At 37.3% G+C, this 23,179-nt stretch overlaps 1 protein-coding gene across 1 annotated transcript in view; it reads right to left on the bottom strand.

The window, feature by feature from the left end:
- The window catches only part of CFAP58 (cilia and flagella associated protein 58), a gene marked incomplete at both ends in the record, with an annotated part of 58,624 nt that overhangs the window by 5,286 nt on the left and 30,159 nt on the right, over positions 1-23,179 (bottom strand). Inside the window, 2 exons of the mRNA XM_083363296.1 lie at positions 21,615-21,719; positions 22,107-22,218. Of these exons, the coding sequence (XP_083219422.1) occupies positions 21,615-21,719; positions 22,107-22,218 (217 nt within the window). The remainder of the gene's footprint in view (positions 1-21,614; positions 21,720-22,106; positions 22,219-23,179) is intronic.

Genomic DNA, 23,179 nt, shown 5'->3' with positions numbered 1-23,179 from the left:
AATATGTTTCTTTTTTTCTGTCATTCTGCTTCCTCTTTATCAATAACATTTTTTAATGTTATGTTACTTCCTTCTGCCTTTATTCACAATGATGCATGCATCGACCACTTACTCTCTGAGTTTGTAGTTGAGTAGATGCTACGTTTGGCCTATGCCTCTCAATATTTCTTTAGTATGTCTTCTTCTTATTATAATTATAAAATCTTGTCCACCTGTCACTGTTCGCTTTCAGGTATCACTTTCAAAAATGTTCATACATTCACAAACATACATAATTTCTAACAATGCCAACACCTACAATTGGTGTTGGGGGGGTCAGTAGGTGTAAAAAATTTCCAATAATGACATGTTAAAGTAATGGGCATATATGACATGCTCTGGCAGGAGTCACTTTCATTCTTTATGCAAGATTCCAAATGTTTTGTTGTTGTTGTTGTTTCATTTTGTTGGCACCAATTATAGACTGCTGAAAAACAAAGTTTTTATGTATATAATCAAATCTAGGAATGATAGTTAAAGACTAACTTTTGGCCACGTCTCCTCTTCACAAAATTATAAGAAGAAGTAGAAAATCTTAGAACTGGAAAGAAAGTCAATAGGAATTTCCATGTGACTGTGGCAATTTTTTCTTTCCTCATCCTGAGAAGGTGACATTTATAAGAGAGATACTGTCCACTATTTTTTAGCTGATCTGTTAAGCTGTTGAGTTGCCTAGTTGGGAGAATAGAATTTCATGGACACTTCCTTTTTTTACCAAAGCAGGAAAGTGAAAGAAGCAACAGTCTTCAAACAGTGAACATTTACAAATATCTACATGGTGAAAAATTGATTTTGACATTAGCCTTAAGAATAAATAGGAAAAAGAGCCCTTGTGGGACTTACCCACAGCACAAACTCAAGAATTTTGGAGTCAGGGAGATCAGGAAGGGGTGAAGAGAAGTGACTATCCTTCCTTTGAAAAGTGGCTAAAGGAAATTACTTGGGGGATGGGAGGTTAGATGACCCATTGAGAGGTTTCTGTCTGTTGTCTTACTGAGTTCATCCTTGGTGACCATTTTTTTAAATTATTCTGCTAATATTGTTTCTTATTGTTTCTATATTCTGATGAGAAAAAGATTGTTAATCAACTTGTTGCTTTTAATCTCTGCACAGTACTGTTACAGGCTTGTTACAAGCCAAACTGCAACAAGTTAGAAAAGTTGTAACTCTAATTCATCCATTCATTCAGTCATTCACAGGAGCCGTAGTGGCACAATGGTTAGAATACAATATTGCAGGCTAAGGAGTTCGATCCTGACCAGCTCATGGTTGACTCTGTATACCATCCTTACAAGATTGGTAAAATGAGGAACCAGATCGTTGGGGGCAATATGCAGATGTTGTAAACCACTCAGACAGTGGTGTAAAGCACAATAGAGCAGTATATAAGTCTAAGTGCTATTGCTAGACAATATATCAGCCTTGCCCCCTCAATTATGTTAATGCTTTTCTCACTCAGCAACCAGAAGCCATCTGAAGTTATCAGCAGTTAGATCGCTCATTAGCTGAAGGAACTATGTACTTATACTTATATGCTTTTATCTACCTACAAAGCTAGCTTGTTACCAGATTTGTTTCTAGTGTGTATATTTACAACTTAGTCATGGAAATATACTTAGAGGGAAAAGTGTTCAAGTTTTTTATTGAAAAGTGAAAAAATTAATTAAGTCATTATTAATACTGTTGTCTACTAAATATTAAAAGGTAGCTAGGAAAGAAGTACTGAGGGTTTAAAAGCCAATGCTTAATAAATTATCATTAGAACTGGGAGAATGGATTGCATAATATATGAAGGAGAAAAGAGAGACTAAAATAACTATTTGGATAGGTCTGTGTATTGAACTATACAGAGAATAACTGTTCAGTTGATTTAAAATGCAAAACATTTCAGAAAAATATAATCTTGATTTACTAAAGGGAACAAAAGTGGCAAAAATAAACCCTATTCCTTGTAATTTCTTTGTGTTACCATTGTTATGCTCCCGTCCTTTAGGACACAAAAAGTAGCAGAAAGCGAAGAGTAGTATAAATGATAGAACACACGCTGCCTTATACCAATTCAAATCTGTGAGGCACATCATTCCTATGTCATTACGCCATGCAAATACGTTCATTTTGGAAAATTAGCCACAATTAATTGCCTGTGACAAAAAGAAAATCCCTCCTGCCAAGTCTTACAAATATACCATAAATGATTGGTGTCAAGAACTATGGACACACATATGACATTTTTGTGACTACTAATATTTTTGGTAAAAGGTACATTTAAGTGCAATATGTTGAAATACTAGTGCATGATCTATTTCAAAATATTTGATACTTATTTTGTTGTATTTCAATTTTCACCCAAACAAATTGCAGTCTCTTCAGTCTTACAAACTTCAGTTTTACAAGAACAGTGGACAGACTGGATCTGACAGATGGTAGAATAAACATTCAAAATCATCTAAATAAATTCAGCAGCTAGAAGGACAAACATATAATGTGTCACACAAACAACAAATGTATAACAATAAGAATCAGGGAATAATATTGGCGAGGATAATTTAAGTCTTAAAGTAAATCAGCAACATGATTAAGTGGCATTAAAGTTCAATTCTATTTAAAATTGGATTAACAGAAGTTTCCATTCAAAATTCAAGCATAAAAATAGGCCTTATTTGGAGCGCCATACTCATTTTGCAACACAATGATTCAAGAACAATATTGTCAAGTAAGAAAAGATTCAAAGAGCAGCAAGGATAATAAATAATTTAAAGGCAAAATTGTGCTGGGATAGACTGAAGGGTTCTCTTTACCAAGTTTAGAGAAAGAGAAAAATGAAGAGGAACAGGTTAATTTGCTGATAATTATTAATGTTAAGGAAAGAGAACAGGTATTTGATATGCTTGCTAGTACTCTTAGTACTAGGTGATATACATGTAGTCCTCAACTTATGACCAGTCATTTAACAACTGCTTGAAGTTATAACAACCTGGAAAAAGATGCTTTATAACTTCTAAAATACTTTCAGCCATCAGAAAATGTCATGCTACCACCAACTCCCTACAGTTATCTAACTTAATTTCAGTGGCTTGGCAACCGGCTTGAATTTAATAATAATAATAATAATAAACCTTTATTGTCAAAGTACAACATGTGTACATTGAGATTAGCTGAGCCTCCCCCTGTGCTCTCTCCCCCCAACACACAGTGACAACAAACCCTCCATCCCACCACACTATGTGAACCAACTACACCACACACCGGCCTCCCAAGTCAATTCTGCATAAGATTATGTCCCATTTAAAAGCCTAACAGCCCACGGATAAAAGCTGTTCTTCAGCCTGTTGGTACGGCTGGCTATATTCCTATATCTCCTACCGGATGGTAGGAGAGTAAAGAGATACCGTCCAGGGTGTGAGTCATCCCTGAGAATCTTCCTCACTCTTCCAAGGCAACGAGCCCTGGCGATGTCATCCAGTGGTGTCAGGGAACAGCCCACAATGTCTTGTGCTGTGCTCACTACCCTCTGTAATACTTTCCTATCCGCGGCTGTCAGACCGGCATACCAAACCACAATGCCATATGAGAGGACGCTCTCTATGGTAGACTGGTAAAAGAGGGTCATTAGCTGTTGTTCTACCCCAGGGGTCGGCAACCTAAAAAAGAAAAAGAGCCACTGGGAACCGGTTCCATCACAAATTAAAAAAAGAGGGAGCCGCGTGCGTGTGTCCATGCACGCGCATGCGCAAAAAGGTTTTTTGCGCATGCGCGGATGCACGCGGCTGCCATTTTTTAAAAAATGAGATGGAACCGGTTCCCGGTTGCCCGATGGCGACGGCCCGTCTGCAAAGCTGCCGCTTTCGGCAGCTTTGCAGACGGGCCGTGGCAGCTTCCTCAAAGAGCGGCGCCCCTGCCCATTCCGAGAGGTGCGCGCGCGGCGGGCTTCCTGAAAGAGCGGCACCGCTGCCCATTCGCGCGGAGGCACGCACGCACCTCCGGTCATTCGGAGAGGTGCGCGCGCACCTCTCGGAATGGGCAGGGGCGCCGCTCTTTGCGGAAGCTGCCGCGGCCCGTCTGCTAAGCTGCCGCTTTCGGCAGCTTCACAGACGGGCCGCGGCAGCTTCCTCAAAGAGCGGCACCGCTGCCCATTCGCGCGGAGGTACGCGCGCACCTCTCCAAAGGTTTGGGGAGGTGCGTGCGCACCTCCGCCCATTCGGGGAGGTGCGCGTGCACCTCTCCAAACGGGCGGTGCCACTCTCCATTTGGAGAGGTGCGCGCGCACCACTGCCCGTTGGAAGAGGTGCGCGCGCACCGGGCGGCTGGGAGCCGCAGGTTGCCGACCTGTGTTCTACCCTGTTCTTCCGCAAGATCCTAAGAAAGTGAAGCCTCTGTTGGGCCTTTCTAGCCACCTGGGTTGTGTTAACTTTCCAGGTCAGATCTTCACAGAGGTAGACTCCCAGAAATTTAAAGGAGGGAACTCTCTCTACACAGTCCTCCCCGATGTAAAGTGGGGCAGGTTCCTCTTTATGACCAGTTGCAGCATCCCACAGTCATATGACTAATTTATTGATTTTTTGTTTGTTTGTTTCTGGCTTTTTTGCCAATTTCCAACAAAAAATACCTATTCAGGAGAGTAAATTCAGAATTATGACCATGTAGAATGAAATTCCAATTGTGTCTGTAAGTTGAGGATTATATATACTTTTTAATTAACTGTTTTTTTTTCAAAGAATCCCTAGAAAGGCATTCTTGAATGTTTTAGCATACAGTGAAAGAGAAACATTATATTATTTTCACATATTGAGGCCTACAGATGTCTAGGAAAACTAAACTGAAAAAATATTCTCAATAAAAACAATGTATAATTTTAGTGCATGCTACATAAACAGAGATTTAAAAAAAAGAATTGTACAAAGGTATTTGCAAAATGGGTTGAGAAGTTTGTAGCTAGTTTACATCCTGAACAAGGAGAAATAAAAAATATAAATTGAATGTCAGATGCAGAAATATATTCTCATGATCTAACAAAACAGGTCCACAGAATATTTCAAGCACCCTAAGAAAAGAAATCAATCTGCTGTGATTTTTCTAAAAAGAATTCTGAATATTATTTATATAAGTTATATAGGCAGGCACTAGCCAAAAATTTTAAACTTCTCTAAACCTCATTTAAGTAAGTTAAGAAAAAGGCTGAAGGCTAGAAAAGAAACAAGAACATCTCTGTAGTAAACTATTCCATTTCTACCTATTTTCCACTAATCCTGTTTTAAACAGATTTGTTTTTTCATGCATTTTAAACTTTTATTATCTTTCCCCTCCATACTTCTTCATTCATTTGTTCACTGGCATATACCCCACAAAGATATAGAACACACGCGTACATGAATATGTACACATACATGTACATGCATACATATCTGTATCTACATATATATACATATATGTCCACTGCTATAATGTATTTAATGAAAGTTAAATTAAAAAGCATTATTAGCTTTTTGGTATGTGGATATAATTCTCATCAATTAACACTTGCACTATTGTAAATTTCAGTATGCACTGAATCAGGTCCGTGCTAGAGAAACATACTTCTTCACTTAAATCTGAACAAGAACTCTCTGAAATGAACACAATTTTTTTCTTGTAGATTGAGCAGCAATAAATGTTTTGAGCTGCAAAATGGCACATATCAGAAAACAATTCTCAAGCAATGACAACTTTTAACTATAATGTAAGAATATTTACTGCAGTACTATAGATGAATCTATTTCAACTCAGAAAGCAATACATCAGGACTCTTGTGGAAGCCTAACTGTTTTCAAATCAGAGTCCTGCTTTTCCAGTGCAGCCTAAAATTTACATGTTGAAGTAATACAAGAATGTAAGAGATGTGGTGCACTATCAAAATACATTTGCTGCTTAGAGAACCATTAGATGTTTATTTTTATATCTCTTTGCATCAATAGATAAGTTGTAAAAGAAGTACCGTAAACTATGTTTAGTAAATAAGGATATGGGATATAACACAATATAGATGATTTTGCTGCTATTATTATATACATCATATATATCGGACAAGTCTTCTGGGTTAGATGTGCTTAATTATTATATTATTGGATATTTATAATAATTAATATATAATATAAAATTTCTCTTTTTGTGACCCTGTAATCTTTTAATTAAATATCAAATGTATGACAACATGTTTTGTTTTAGCCAAGGCATTGATACATGCTTAGACAATCTACTCATAAACTGATTTTACAACTTAATCTAACAAGACATTGTATTGTATTGCATTGTATTGCAGTGCAGTGCAGTGTATTGTATGCAGACATGCATGGACCTGTGCAAATTCAGTGTATCTATCTTGTTCTTTCCTGGTTCCTAGAAATATAATTATGCAGGGGAAAAGGGAAATATATAATTCTTTTATAAGAGAAAAACAGCAAATTGCAGAGCAATGCAAAATTAAAGAAACTGAGGAGATTTTGACAAGCTACCATTATTTAAATAGTTGAGTTGGGGCTCTGACCATGTCAGCATGGAAAATATTCCCAAATGTTGATCTAAGTCCACACAAATCTATTAGCATAATGCACAGAAATTATACAGAATAACTGTACTTAAACAAAAGTAATAAAAATAGTAGAACCCCAAAATTGAATCATATAAGAAAAGAAAGAAACCAATCTAACTCATGCATAAAGGTAAAGGTTCCCCCGCACATGCGTGCTAGTCGTTTCCAACTCTAGGGGCCGGTGCTCATCTCCGTTTCAAAGCCGAAGAGCCAGCACTTGTCTGAGGACATCTCCGTGGTCATGTGGCCGGCATGACTAGACGCCAAAGGCGCACGAAATGCTGTTACCTTCCCACTGTAGTGGTCCCTAGCCAAACCTATACCTATTTGTTAGGATAATAAATGCTTAAGGACCAGAATCCTTATGCATTTTCTCATCTTTCCAAACAGATTTTAATGCTCCCCTTGTCTTGTTTTAGTTGAAAGAATGACTTAGAAAGAAAACAAGCAAATAAATAAAAGCTATTTCATGCAATAGTGCAGAAAACAGCTCTTAAGCTTGTTGCTGCTGTCTTATAATGACTTGCCACTTTCTGAGGAAAAATCATTCTAAAACAAGTGGTTAATTAGGTTTGCTGGGAAAACACAATGCACCTGTAGAGTTGCCCCATTATACTGGCTGAGGTAGAACAATTGGTATTAATAATAGAGTCAAACCTTTAAATTGTTTTGTGGGGATATTTACAGGGAAAACTGAAGTGGTAGAATGATGTCATCCATGTATGTCTTTCTGAAATTGTTAACAAGACTCTATCACAATTAGTAACTCTTCTTTTAAATTTTAAATGTTAAACTTTCTTTGAGCTGAACTGGCTATAGTTTCCTACACATATAATGAACAAGGAATAAAGTTAGGTCATCTTGAACCTTTTAGTCTATGTTCCTATTGTAAGTGCAATCTGCAGATCCTTTATGCAATATTTCCAAGCCTGGTATTAAAATAATACACTAAACAAATTACAGCATCTTAAACTCTATTCAAGCATTTTACTAACCACACCAAAGGAGGAAAGGCCCATGCAAAATCCTGCTCCAAATATCTTTGTGTATGCCATCTCCACTTCAGATCTTTAAAAATTCAGGAAGATACCAAAAGACACTGGGGTTTTTAATCGTCTTCATTTCCAAATGTACTTGGAATCCCTCTTTACATCTTAGTGCTAAATATGCAAAGATGGAAATGGAAATAGCATACTCAACATTTTCACTGATTCCTCCTCCAATCCCATTTTGGTCTTCATGAATTCAGCAGGTCAATTAAATGAGGCTCTTAACTGTCACATATGAAAAAGATCCTTGTCATATTTACTAATTCCATTTTATAAAAGAACATTCACAGCAAGCAGGATAAAATGCAAGCTGTTTTCATACTGAGGGACTGGAGGACCCATCTTACAATATGCAGCTTATGTATAAGACTAGGTCAGAATACTTCTCTGTAAGTATTTCTATAAATAGTAGTCTTTGTATTCCTTGCTCTTTCTTATTTTCAGTCACCTTTCTGTACTATGGTTATGCTGTGCTCTATTTAAATCTTCAGAATAGGTAACGAGTGACTAGGAAATGGTGGAGTCTTTGGTGCTCTATGAGTTTCGTTGTTAGCTTGCAGACATTTCACTACTCAGCTAGTTAACATCATCAGTGCTGGCCCAAATAATGTTATCTACTTGGATAATGAAACATCTGTATGCAACAACTGAGCTTAAAGAGACTCCACAGTTCAACCTGAGCTATATATATTCTCTTCTGTTGAAACTAGGAAATGGGTGAGATGTTACTGAAGCTCATTCAGTCAAGCTCTTTTTCCCGAATAACTACTTGTATTTCTTCCTAAAATAAATACTGCAAATCTCTATTTTTTTATATCAGGGCATAAGAAAAAGGGTTCAAGAATTAGAGCTGTTGTTGCTTTTATTATTCTTACAATTACTACACAGCCGTCATACATAATAGAGCATTTAGAACTAACACGATAATTATGTTTATTAGCTATTATCTTTGATTAATAAAATACCTATATGCTTCTATCCATATGTTTCCTAGCTGCAAAGCCACTAATAATAAAATAGAAAAAATAAGTCATCTGCTGAGTCGCATGACATTTATCACAGATTGGGAAGAGTGCACAGGGGTGTGGCACAGGTCAGGAAGGATGCACAGGGATGTGTGTAGTGGTGTGTAATAAGCGCTGTATGGATTGGGAAGGTTGTACAGGAATCTGGTGTAGGTCAGGAAGAGTGTATAGGGGTAAGAGGGGATGCACAAGAAGCACCAAGTCGGGGTGGATGCACAGAGGTGCACATTTGGCCATTGACTTCCTGGGGAAGCTGTCAAGGAAGATTCCAAATGTCAACCACATGATTGCAGGGAGCTTGGCAAACTGGCTGTAAGTGCAAATACCAAGCTCCCAGGCCATGATTAAATAATTGCATGAGTGTTGCAACAAAGACCAGTTGTAAGTCTCTTCATTTAGCACTGTCATAACTTCCAAAATTGCTGAACAAATGCTCCTAAGTTTAGGACTTCCTGTAAGCATATTGATTGTAATAATTCGACACTGATTAAAAATATGATTTCTACAAAAATTGAATTTAGCCAGTACTAAAGGATATATTCTTCTATACAAGTATAATAAAACTGAATGAATAGGCAAATAAACATTTGGGTTTGAGATTAAAATTCAGTCATGAAGGTAAAATTCTAACTTCTGGGTGAAATTGCCACTCATAAATTTGGCATTTATATTGTCATATTGAAATCTCAGTAATATTTACTTTAATTGTACAAGAGTTCTGTTATGCCTAAACAATTTACTACCATAGTATTTCATGTACTACATTTTTAAAAAAGAAAAATACTATTGCAGAGTTCCCCAAACTTTCTGGCTTTCAGAGTGGCGGGGGGGGAAGAGGGGTTGGTTCCATGTGAGTGGCGGGCAAGCGTTACACGCATGCAGCTCCATTTGGGTGAATGGCAGGCACGCATGCTCATTGCTCATGCAAATGGAGTACATGCACTCACCTGCAGCTTGCTCAAGTGAGGATGCAAGCTTATCACCCCAACTTCCACAGCCCGGTTCTGAATGGCTGAAGGCCCAGTAGTGGGCTGCGGCCCAAGGGTTGAGAACTTCTGAACTATTTGATCTATATATGACTTTTTAGTATATCCAGGATTTCACAATCTGCTTCTTAATGTAGACTGCTTTTTGCATTTTCTTTTAGCTAAACCTTTTCTGTATCCAGTTTCATTATGATCCTGACAAGTCTTTACAATGACAGGCATCCATAAGATTTTATGATTTCATCTGTGTCAACCTGAACATATAGTTAAATAAGCCAGACTTTTAGTCAGTTAGAAATAAGATCAAATTTTAAAAGGGAAAGAGCTTAGAGACAGGTTAAGTTTTAGAACAAAGACAAAGCTATATAATTCAATTTATTATCCCTACAAAATTATTGTGTTAGTTACTGTATTTGTTCACTAGGGTAATTTAATAATAGTGTACAAAAAACCCCCACATGTGTATATTCCAAACAAGCAAGTGGAGTGCCTCTAGTACTAACCATGCATCCTTGGTGGCCAAAACCCCCCCGATACTGGGATATTCAAGAAATTAAAAACATAAGCAAAGTTTCTTTAGAGCTTTGAGGCACCACTGTAGTTGTGCTTTCCAAACTCAATTATTGCTTGATGACACTAGATCAAGTGTCTCACTCTAGTGCATAATGTTCCTTTGTGTAACAAAGGTGGTCATTTCTAATACATTTGTTTTTATAATGTCAGCACAAGGTACTGTAAAGCTGCATGCTTTGAAAAAAGTAGGGCAGCATATTCCATTTTAGATTTATTTTTATTAGGCTGGTAAATACAGATGCAATATGCAGCTATGCATTTTTAATGCAGGCTTACAAATAAATGTTGTATAGATTTTTACAATTCTGTAGGTGCACAAAGAAAAACAGCTTACATTAAAAATGTGGTGGGGGGATCGGGGAGATTACAGGGCTTTCCTGTCTCTCTGCCCAAAGTCATAGAAAATTATGTAGGAAAGTTCCAGTAAGAAAAATTCTATATTTTCCAATTATTGCTACCAATAAATGTTATAGGGCTTATAGAACATAGTAAGCATGCTAGCCATTCTGGTTTGTAAATTACAATTCATTTCTTAACTTGGCAATGACTTATCAGGATGTGTGGATTCAGTTAAAACTTTAGTAGGGCAGAGAAACCCAGAACAGTACATAAATAAATAGAAGACATTTGGTCAAAAATAGAATATTGAGCAGTGGATCAATTTACATTACACTAATCCATGCAGGAGATGACTAAAATAAGACCTCCCAATGCAGGAATGGGCACAATTGGCATATAACCTGAAGTTGTGCAAAGACCTTCACAATTGCTACCTTGTTTATCAAGCAGTAGTTTTTAATCCAGAACAACTCCCAGATGGCACACAGCATCATCCGGGGCAGCTCCATGCCATTCCAGAGCTAAATAAAGTAGATCCCAAGATCCAAGTGTCCCAAAAACCTAAAGTCACTCGGTATTACCAGAGTTGAGCTGAAGCCTGTTGTTCCTCTTGTCAGCCCCCACAGCCTCCTGACCCAAGACATGGTGTCAGCGCTAATGCTTCATCTGAGATTTTCAGTTGATGATTCTGGCACATGTTCATCTCTAGCCACATTCACTATGCAGATGGAAGCACTGCTGCTGAAAAACCAAGTACTATTGGATGAAGTGTTCCAGTTAACAGCAGCTTTGCAGGACTGTCGACCCATCTGAGGCTGAATATTCCTCATATGGCATCCGTGTGACTTCCTTGTTGGGAAAAAAAATCACCACTACCATCTCCTGTAAAGTGTTGGGGAAGCCCAGCACATTTGCAGTATTTCTGATTCAAGAATCTTATCCATTCAGCCCCAGGTAGAGGATTGTAAGCTAAGCTTGTAAGCCGCCCTGAGTCTTCGGAGAAGGGCGGGATATAAATGGAATTAAAATAAAATAAAATAAATAAATAAATTTTGTAGATGACAGAACCCAGGTGGGATTTATTATAAGTCTGATGACAGTGGCAGCTGCTAAATGAGCTATTCAGTTCCTGCTATAACAAAGCCCTTACTTAATGATTTTCCAGGATTTATAGCTGAAATTATGTTTAGTTTCTATAAAGAGCCATGTCAGCAAAAGTGCTCAATAGTATAATGCTCTGTAATTTCTGGGTTATCACACATTTAACCTGAATCATGGTGGCACTGATGCACTGCGAGAGCCTTGGGAAAGAGACTGAATGAATTGGCAAAGATGAAGCAATCTACTATTCTACTAAAGTTAATCCAGCTGAATAGATGGCTGGTTTCAATCTAGACATACTCAGCATTGCTGGAGTGTATTTTATAGCACAGGCAATAAGGAATATTCACAAACCAATTAAAGTGATAGTGGAAGAACTCATGCAGTTGCTTGCTTTTCTGAACAAGGACACCATGTAAACATAGTGGGATGGCAGGGTATTTTTACAACAAGGGCCCAGAAGAGATGAGGAAAACATGCCCCATAAGGGAAACAAATGCTCTCAGATTCAGTAGGGGCTACAACAAAAGAAGTGGGGGGTTTTTGGTTTACACTATTCCTTTACACATTAACTACAAGAACCAAAGCCAAGTTCTCTGTCTTAACTAGGCTGGATCCTGGGGTTTCAGGTAAGCTCATGGACTAAGATTTTACTTGTTCATATCATATAGCGTCAAAAACATTACTGCCATTTAATGGAAACTTACTGATAGATAACCGTTGTTCAAAGCAACCATTACCCAAAGAGCTTCCCTTTTGCCTTTCTAGGTAAAGGATGAAAAGGAAAAAAATCCAATTACTACATAGCAAAAATCATACCTTTCTTAGTAACCTTAGGGATGGAGCTCCGAGTGCCCATTATCTTATCCTGAATTTGTCTCAGGGAATAAGTTCTGTTCAAGTAAATGTGTGGAGTCCTGCTGCTCTCTAGTGGCAATGTTTATTTTGACAAGGGAAAGAACTGGGCAGAAACAAAAGAAGCATTGCTACTTGTTCCAGTGTCAAGATTTGCTGTTAAACTGGGGTGGAATGCGGAAAAGATAGAACTATTCATTTAAACACTGTTGCCGTTATCTCTGTGTTGAAGTCTGATAATGTAATTTGAGGGAAGGATGCTATGAAGTGTTTTTCCTCAAGCAGGAAGAAACACCAGCCATGTAACTCTGCCATTGATCAGATCCCAGGGGCTGCAGGGGACCTGTATCAGTGTCCAAATTGGAAACAGATTTACAACAGGGAGTCATTTGATGCTTAATCTCTCCTGCAGCATCTCCTGCTACATTTGTCAATAAGGTTTTCAGAACTAAGATTTTATTTCTGTTTTACTACAACCTCAATAGAATTACAATTGCTTGTTTTGAAGCATACATTTATTGGGATGACCAATAATGCCATAAAACTATAATGACATAGTATGTGGCAAGTTGGGATCTGTACTGACATAAAGACTAGTGACTTCATCCTCCCCCCCACACACACACACACACCAATATTTTAATATACTGTGAATCAGTAACTGGAATAGAATAGAAAAGAGAATCACAGGAGACTTATTCATCCTACACTCAACCTTGCTAAAGGCGTAATAGAAGGCCCAGGTTTTCATACCGCTTCAGGTCATCAGTGGGCGTCATCCAGATCTCAGGGAGAACCTCATTCCAGAGTGCAGGAACTGTTACAGACAAAATTCACTTCCAAGGTACTGATACATATGTTTAATTGTGCCAACTCTGCCATTTCAAATGATCTGGAAAGATAACTGGTCCCTCAACTAACAGGTTCTATGCTATATACAGGTAATAATCAGCATCTTGAATCACATCTGGAAGATGTCAACCCTACCAGATAAACCAGATAGAAAAAATGGCCAGATGAGCTCATTTTATATTATTATAAGGCTACATTAACAGAATCTTGCAAGTCTGAAGGTACAAATCTCCTGCCATCACTTTTAACAGCCTTATAAATTAGGGAAGGCTCACTATTCAGCAACTGTGGGCTCTTCCCTCTCTCATCTGATCGTTCCCTAGGCAACATCTCTTCCCCTCATGCAATGTCAACATCGCATACCAATACAGCTCATGAAACAGAGGTGCTATATAGGCATGGCAAGTATGGACTAGCTGAAGATTCTGGTGGTCTTCAAGGGCAGCCTCATGTAGACTGCATTGCAGTAGTCAAGCTATGAGATTATCACGGCATGAGTTACTGCCTGAAGGTTCCCAAATAGGAAAGGCACAACTGATACAGCTGTGCAAAGGCATCCCTGGCCATAGTTGCCCTTGCTTCTTGTGCAGGAGCTATGCATTCAAGGAGACCCCAAAATTGTGCATCATTCTTGAATGGGGGACTGCAATTCCATCTAAAGTCAGAGATGGAATACATAGATCTATAGGAGGCAAAGAAGATCTCTGTGGCCCAAACACCCACACCTACTTGATCTTGGTAAGACTAACTCAGACATCTAAATTATACCATCTCCTGGCGCAGGGCCAGAAACCTGACAGCCTCACTTGGATGGCCTGGATCCAAAAGATAAATGAGTATGAATAGCATGTTTAGATACTGAACCACAAACTGGCAGATGACCTCACCCAGTAGTTTTATGTAGATGTTAAATATAAGGGGAGAATGAGTAAAACTCTGGGGCATTGCACAAAGGAGAGGTCATGAGAATGATCTCTCCTCCTCAATTAACATTGACTGGAACCAGCTCAGGAGTCAGCTCAGAAAGATACTGTGGTTGATAGCATCAAAAGTGGCTATGAAATCAAGGAGCACAAGGATGGATGCACAACTCCATCCTGGCTCCACCACAGGTCATCTATTAGTATGACCAAAACTCTCCCAAAATGTAAGTTATAGCTGCTTTTATATGTTGATATGTATTACAATAGAACAATAGATTTCCTGTGTTTAGTTCTCATGTAGTAATATTTTACATGCCACCATTCAGCAGCCGCTATTTTTTGCAAATTATATATACCCTTTACATGTCTTTCCTGCAATGATTCCATGCCCTTCTGTATCAACAGTTGACAAGTTGATAAAAAGTTGCTATAAAATATTAATCAAACGAGTATCATGAGGACAACAAAATATAGGCAGAAGATGGCAGAAAAGCCCTGCATTGGCAGTCAGAACTAAAGTTTGGCTGCCTATAAAGAACCCTTAATAAGACACCAGACCTGAAAATAGACCCCATGTTTTATTGCCCTCTTCCCTACAGAAGTTCACATTGTCTTTATCCTCTATAGAGTTATCAACATGTAGTTTTCATCCAACCTTATTGATCAAACCAAATTCTTCATTACAGGTCAGCCTGTTCTGTACCAGCCTGCTACCGGCCCTGCAGAAAAAGCAGGGACAACCCCTTTTACAAGAAGGCAAGAGGCTGGAACTAAGCCTGCCAAATTTATGGACACAAAAGCAAACAGAACAAGACACAAACCATGAAACAGGAGCTATTCAAGCAGTTGCCTTCAGCAAACCAGCCCTCCCACGCATTCCCCTTTTATACAGTTCAGGGCATGGCTTCTCTCTGCCTCCTTCCGAGGTGCCCCATTGCCTTCCTCTGTTTACTCCTGATTGACTGCCTCCTGCGTCGGGCGTCCTTGAACAGGGCCAGCTGTGGGTCATCTTCATCCACGCTGTCAGGCTCACACAGCTGGGTCTGTGTTGTGACCAGGTGGGTGGGGCCTGGTTGAGGGCTCTCATCAGCAAGCTCTCCAACCCCCTCAGCAACCTCTCCAACACCCCCCTCCTCTGAATCATCCGACCCAAATGCCGAACCCACAGGCTGACCCTGAATCACAACACAGCCAGACTAAATAAAACTTACTAAAAGAATTTACAAAATAGAGCTACAAGATAGAGCATCAAAAAGAAAGTGTACAGGATAAAAAAATTAAACAACCATGCTCACATTATTTTGTTGTTCAGCCATATACAAGCTTTACAAATTGCAAAAACAAACTTTGCAATGCCAGGAGTTAACTTGGAGTCCTTATCTGCTAGTAGAAATTTCATATAAAATCCTTCAATCCACTTCAGAAATTGAAGAGATGTCAGGAGGTACCTTTGCATACTATATATCTCAACAGAAATAGTACACTATAACAGAATATGATTTTGTGTTTCAGTATTACCATTTTTACAAGGGCAAAGCCATCTGTATATGACATTCTAAGAAATTTTGCCTCCAGCTGTGCTGATGGTATAATACTGAACTGTACTAATGTATATAAACTTGTCAAAATTAATTGTTGTGAGTTGGTATAGATACAATGGTGTTTTAAACTGTGCATTGCTGTGGTCCAATTGTACCCTGACTCTAATGCTATATATTTGTTGATGTTTTATCTTTCTTTGCATCCAGTCTACATGTAACATGCATCTCCCCATGAGCAGCACCACTTTAATAAAGTTAGCAGTTATGGGATGGCAAATATGAAAACAAGTAAAGTCATTGGAATAAATGGACAGTTTTCTCAATGGAGGAAGAGACCTTAGATCCTCAAAAATTAGTCAATCAAAAAAAGGACAAATATATATATATATAAATTAATCACAAAATGCCAATCCAACAACAAAGAGAAATAGGGGAGTTCCATCCATCTTACCCAGGGTCTGAATAAATTGCCAGGTCTTCAAGGCTTTCCAGAACATCATCAGGGATATTTTATTAGGTAAAAGATAACTTAGATAAACATAATAAACTTAGTGAAAAGTCAGAGTCAAATCAAACATACATATTGGCATACAGGAAGTCTGTGGTTACAGGAAGTAGAAGAAAATTGTTCCTAGCCTCCCTGTGCCTGTATGTATATTTCTAGTATACCATTGCTTCCTAGAGCCCTTAGTACCTTATAGACTACTTTATTGTGACTGTTGCATTTTCCAACAATATTTACAACTTCCAGAATTCAAAGTGTTCAGAGTAAATGCTTTTCTTCCACACAAAAGAGACAGTGTGTTTTACTAGTAAAATTGTTAGATTACTCTACTTTCAATCATGGAAGCTTACTGGTTGACTTTAGGATACTTACTCATTCTTAGCCCAATCTATCCAACTTTCTTGCTATGGGGAAAAATCAGAGGAGTTAGCGGTATGAATGGTATTTTGAGCCCCTAGAGGATAGGTGGCATGTAAATTGAACTAAATAAAAACTAAATAATCCCCATTATGCATCATAGCACTCTAATGCATTGCAGTCAATTAAATAAAAAGTATAAAACGGTTACTTTTTTAGTCTATTTTGTGTGTAAGCTTTATAAATATATATGTCTGCTATTAAGGAAGATGGGTATGTTATCACAGGATTATGCAGAAGGAAAAAGAGACAGGTTTTAATTTATTTTTCAACTCTCCCTGAACTTATTAAATTAAACTATACTAATTGCTTAGTTGCTGAAAATAAAAAACAAAGGTAACTCTTCTATCCTTCTGTTCTTCATAGTAATCACTAGAGAAGCAAGCCGCAAAGTCCTTCCTCAACCTTTTGTACTGTGCTAAAAGCATTTTCCTGAGGGACAAACAGTTCTTCCAGGAGATCCATGCTCATAGCAATTACTCAAAGTAAACAGAGCTACAGCACGTAGGTATGAAATATGATAAACAGAAATTCAGAGATGACTTGAATGAATAAAGATTAAGGCTATGTTATATTTAAATATTTTCCTTTCAACATCTTATTGTTGTGTGCAGCAAATTAGCTACTATTATAATGATTCTTATGAATAACATCAAATCTATTTAGCATTATATATAAACATATACTCCAAATGCTAAAGTGTACTGGATGAGATCATTATATTTATTCTTTATCCACTGAATTTCCCAGTGCTCAGAAAGCTACAGTAGATATTTGAACAACCTCTAATGAAGTTGTAGCAGTCTCTGTGACAGAATATAATAAAGAGGTGAATTCACAGAAGGGAGGGGTACATTCCAGTGGAGTAAGAGGCAATTCAGTCCAAATGTTAGTTGTGAAAGAAAAAAAGTGAAAATAGCCCTTCCCTAATAGTTCACAGAATATATTATAGATGCAGATAGTAAAGTGCTCAGTCTGGCAAGATTTTGTCTATACAGTAGGTGTGAAACAATAAAGAACTCAGCTTAGAAGAATCGCCATGTGTCATGCTTGTTTTTGGGCCAGACAGTCTCTGTTTTAAAGTATTCTGAAAAAAATAAAGGTACCATGCTGGTAAAATAATTTCACTTTTACCCAAGCACCCGAGAGTGTGTAAGTTAAACTGACCCAGCCACAATGAAAGATGTATTAAAATGTGCATATTTCGGGGAATGGCAGATTTTCCTATAGCAAATGTATACGATTTACAACTTAAGTATATAGGGAAGCATTTATTTTCATATATCACCTTTACCCATAGCAAAAACTTTTAGGGAATAACAGAAATTATCAAAGAAAAGGATATTTTTCCTATAATCACAGTACAATTCCTGAGAGAGAAAGTCAAGTTGGAATCATAGCTAAAGACAGTAATATGTTATCTATAGGCACAAGGGCTTTAATCAAATTATTTATAAACTATGGCAGAAATGGCTGGGATACAACATGTTTCTATGTACTATTTTAACAGCAACTACTGCCACAAGAATATTTTATTTATTATTTAAGGGGTAGAATCCCAATGGACTCAACAATATCATCTACAATTGTCAGTAATCAGATTTCCAAACAATTAACATCAATGTAAGCAATAGTAACCTTTACTTCAATTGGTTGTTTGAGGAGATTGTCATTCATGAAAAACTCATAAGCAATGTAATGGTATAATGAGTCTCTAGACTATAAGATTTTTGTTACATTTTTTATTTCATAACTGTAGAAAAAAATGACTATATTTCAGAACTTGCAAATCACAAATCCCACACTGAATGTTAAGAATTACCAGAATCAGGATGCTTTAATTACTCTGTTGGGTGTTTTATTATTCTGTTGCTTTACTGTAATTACTCTGCAGATCAGAGAGAGTTAGTTTATTTTTTAATTATATCAAAATCTCCTTCCAAATAACAGGAACATTTGGGAAATTGCCTGTCCCACAAAGGAGAAGATGCAGATGTTGGTTTTGAAAAGCAAATATAGACATTATTCTATTAACAAACTTTCAAATTGCAAACTTTTGCCAATATGAACAAACCTATCCACACCCAGAAGTTGGGAGAAGGCAGGAAGGGCCCAGCTTCCCTTGCACCTCATGAGCCCAAAATGAAACCCCTCCTGCTCCCTCCTGCCCCGGGACCCTTTAGGCTGGAGTTGCAGACAGGTGCTGCAGACTGGCTGCCTCACAGCAAAATATTGCTTACCTGTTGAACTTGCAAAGAAAGTAGATTTACAAACACTGTCTCAGTATGTAACCATTCATAAACAGGGGATTACATGTAGTAGATCTTTTTGGAGAGCCAGTTTGGTGTAGTGGTTAAGGCATCAAACTAAAAACTGGCAGACAGTAAGTTCTAGTCCTACTTTAGGCATGAAGCCAGTTAATCTTCTGCCAGTCACTCTCTCTTAGCCCCAGGAAGAAGGAAATGGCAAATCACTTCTGAAAAACTTTGCCAAGAAAACTGCAGGGACTAGTTTAGGCAGTTGACAGGAGTCAAAAACTGACTCAAAAACATAATCAAAGAAACTCTTTTTTACAATAATTAGGATTCACTAATTGCATTTAATGAAAAAACATTTATGGATGCATTAATAATATCCCTGTTGTTTCCTAGAATGCATTATTATGAATGTTTGAGAATTTAATCTCAGTGAGTTCAGTGGGGCTTTCTAGTATAAAAAAAAGTATACAAAATGGCAGTTTAATGACACCCCACTCATTCATTGGGGTGCCATTAAACTCAATGGGCTGTTAGGATATATGTATAAGACATTCCTATTAAAGTCCAAAAACTGAAAGATTCACAAAGTATAAAGAAAAGCCAAATGGAGAATTTGAACTGAAATGACAATTTCTCAGCACTCTATATGTACTCAGATTTGAAATCCTGAGAGAATTCTTAATTATCTTTCTGAATCTTAATAGGTTCCCCTATATACCTTTAAAATGTTACACTCGGTTCTATTTTGCAGGGCATATCTTTTTCTATTCTGTTACACATTTCTGAAAATCAGAATGTGATTTGTAGAATGCCGGTATAGGGCAGAGATCGCCAGATTTCTTGTTCCTAAAATCAAAACTCTTTTTAATCATTGGAAATCATCCATGGTTTTAATGGTTATGCACGATTTAACATACATTGCAAATGCCTCTCTATTAATTTCTGGTACTGTAATGCATTTAAAAGCATTCAGTTCATTTACTGGTTGTAATTACAGAAAAACCCTTAGATTACTCTCCCTTACCATCCTAAGTCCTTGTCTAATAAAACAAAGAAAAAAATCTAGTTAGACAGTTACTGAAATATTTCACCAACAATATAGTCTGTTAACACATATATTCAGGTAGTTTTTGAATTTAAGAAGGAATGTATGAGACAAAACTATATTCCATCAACACTGGCTTCCTGATGAAAGAAACAAATTTCATTTTATAGATTAAAGTAAAAAGATGCACTAAAGAACTGTAATAATGAGCCATCATAGAGATATTGTTGTTGTTAGCTGCGAAGTCGTGTCCGACTCATCGCAACCCTATGGACAACATTCCTCCAGGCCTTCCTGTCTTCTACCATCTTCTGGAGTCCATTTAAGCTCACACCTACTGCTTCAGTGACTCCATCCAGCCACCTCATTCTCTGTCGTCCCCTTCTTCTATTGCCCTCGATCTTTCCCAGCATTAGGCTCTTCTCCAGTGAGTCCTTCCTTCTCATTAGGTGGCCAAAGTATTTGAGTTTTAGCTTCAGGATCTGGCCTTCTAAAGAGCAGTCAGGATTGATCTCCTCTAGGACTGACCGGTTTGATCGCCTTGCAGTCCAACGGACTCGCAGGAGTCTTCTCCAGCACCATAGTTCAAAGGCCTCAATTCTTTGGCGCTCAGCCTTTCTTATGGTCCAACTTTCACTGCCATACATTGCAGATATAGCAAGACATATAATGTTAAATCTTCATCTCTTACTTGGAGCCTAAATAAATCAGCCACAGAACTATTCAAATCACCAAAGCAAATCCTCCAAATGAACTACAAGATGATGATGATGATGATAAAAGTACTGTAGCAAGAAACATTTCACACCAGGATAAAGTCAACAATCCACTTAACTCTTCTGATACTGTACTAATTGCTTTTTGTTTGTTTATCTGAGAATAGCATTTAGCGATAGCACTTAGACGTATATACTGCTTCATAGTGCTTTATAGCACTCTCTAAGCCATGGGTGTCAAACTCGCCACATCACGTGATGTGTCACGACATATTGCGACTCTTTTTGCATTGCCGGCAATGGGGTGGGCATGGCTTCGGTATGACAAAACCGGCCCGCGGGCCAGCAGTTTGACACTCCTGCTCTAAGCAGTTTACAAAGGCATGAACTGTTACTATTTGAAAAAGGGATTAGGGGAATTTTTGTAAATGAAAATGGAGATATAAATACTGAATGGTTATTTTTATAACCCTTGCTGGACTTCTGATGATTATTGAGATATGCTGAAAATTTAGAGATGGACCTATTGAAAATTGGATGAGATTTGAAATGAAGAACTATTTGGTTGACTTTTAAGAGACAGTGTTAAAGTGACTTCATTTGTTGGAGATGAACACGTTATTATATTAGTTTTACTTGTTTAATATAATTGTCAATAAAATTACTGGAAAAAGACTATTAGTTATAGTGTGTGGGTATAGTTAATATATAATACAAACTTATACAAAACATTAGTACATTTACTGGAAAAAATGCCTTTTATAATCTGGAATACAATATCACAATATAAAAGAGCATATTGGATGCATTCAATGTCAGACGTACCTGGAGAAGTAATTCTTTTTCAACAACTTCTTCGGTCTTGCTGATAAGTCGTTTCTGAAGTGCATGTATCTTCTGTATCAACTCATAAGTACTTGGGTCACTGGCCTACACAAGAGGAATATTTTCCTTGATTAGTTGTAACTTCTATGACTTTCTGCATACAGTATAGCGTTGGTGTAGATAGATACTTTCCACACCAATATAATAAAACCTGTTAAGAATAATGAAACTTTAATTGTGTTATTTATGATTTGTCATAAGAAAGATTGGGCAGAAAAGACAAGTTTGTATAGATACTTGGTGATAGTTCATATGAAATTTCTACTTCTTAGATTAGCAATTGTGAAGTCTTCACATGGAATATATTTAAAGCTTGAGCAGAAAAATACCGAGAGTCAGAATAGAGTGTTGGAAGATCCATTTTTCAAATGTCTTATATTCTTCTTTTTTTAACCAGTTATCAATTTATAGGTATTTTGGATTTAATTATACCTCCAATTTTCTCCATCTGTGAACATTCATTGGATTTTCCAGCTCTTCTTCCAAGGCTCTACAGCGTGTCCGTTCCTTCAATAACTCCTTCTGCATATGATAAACTTCCTGCCTTCAAAAACAAATTCAATATAAATATCATGAACTCAGTTAATGAGTTCATATTTAAAAATATGTTTAGCTCTCTCCTCTCCTAAAAGACATTTGTACAACCAGCATTGACTCTCATGCTTTCTGAAATATTTTTACTGATCTTGATATATCTTGTAGAAGTTTCAATTACTGAAATAAAATAATTTCACCAATTATTATAAATGAGTTTTATTATGCTATTTTCAGATCTTCTCTCAAGAGAAAAGTAGAGAATCTGAAAATAGTGGTATAATAATGGTATAATAAAACTCCTCCAACTCTGTAACTGTGTTATTCTGTTATATATACATAAGTTTTCTAAATTAAGCAATGGGATATCAGCACTCTGATTTCAAAAAACAAATGAAATACGAAACAGTAAAAAAAACATATTGAAATCTGCAGATATTACTTAGGATTTTGTAGCAAAATAGCTATGCTCTTAGGGTAGATCTCAAACTTTCTTTCCCGATGTTCCTTAGCCCCACTTTCTACTTTGCGTAGTGGCTTGGTAGCTTTTGTTACCACCAATTATCTTCTAGGAGGCACTTTACCTGCTTTATTCTCCCTTTAACCCTGGCTACTGTGGGACAGAGGGCTCTCACCATTTGTCTTACATTTTTGATAATTAAATCTTACAATGGAAACAATTTCAACACTGCTACCTCCTGGTCACATAATTATCTAGGTGTGTAACCAGACGTTTCAGCCCATTTTTCTTTGGAAGCAGACTAAAATCACCCAGGTTAAAAAAAAACTGTTTAAAAAAATACAACCACAGCCATACTTATAAATGAGAGATTGTAAAATACATATATATTCAGCATTGTAATTACAGAATTGTCTTTATTTAGGCCAGTAGTAAACAGAAAATTCACAAGAAAATGCATATGGAATGCTTCAGTTAGACCCCAAAATGCCATTGGTCTGCCATCTATAAA

The sequence above is a fragment of the Vipera ursinii genome, assembly GCF_947247035.1.
Source record: "Vipera ursinii genome assembly, chromosome: 5".
NCBI lineage: Eukaryota > Metazoa > Chordata > Lepidosauria > Squamata > Viperidae > Vipera > Vipera ursinii.
The sequence above is the reverse complement of the archived record's forward strand: the minus strand, read 5'-3'. Positions and strand labels throughout refer to the sequence as shown.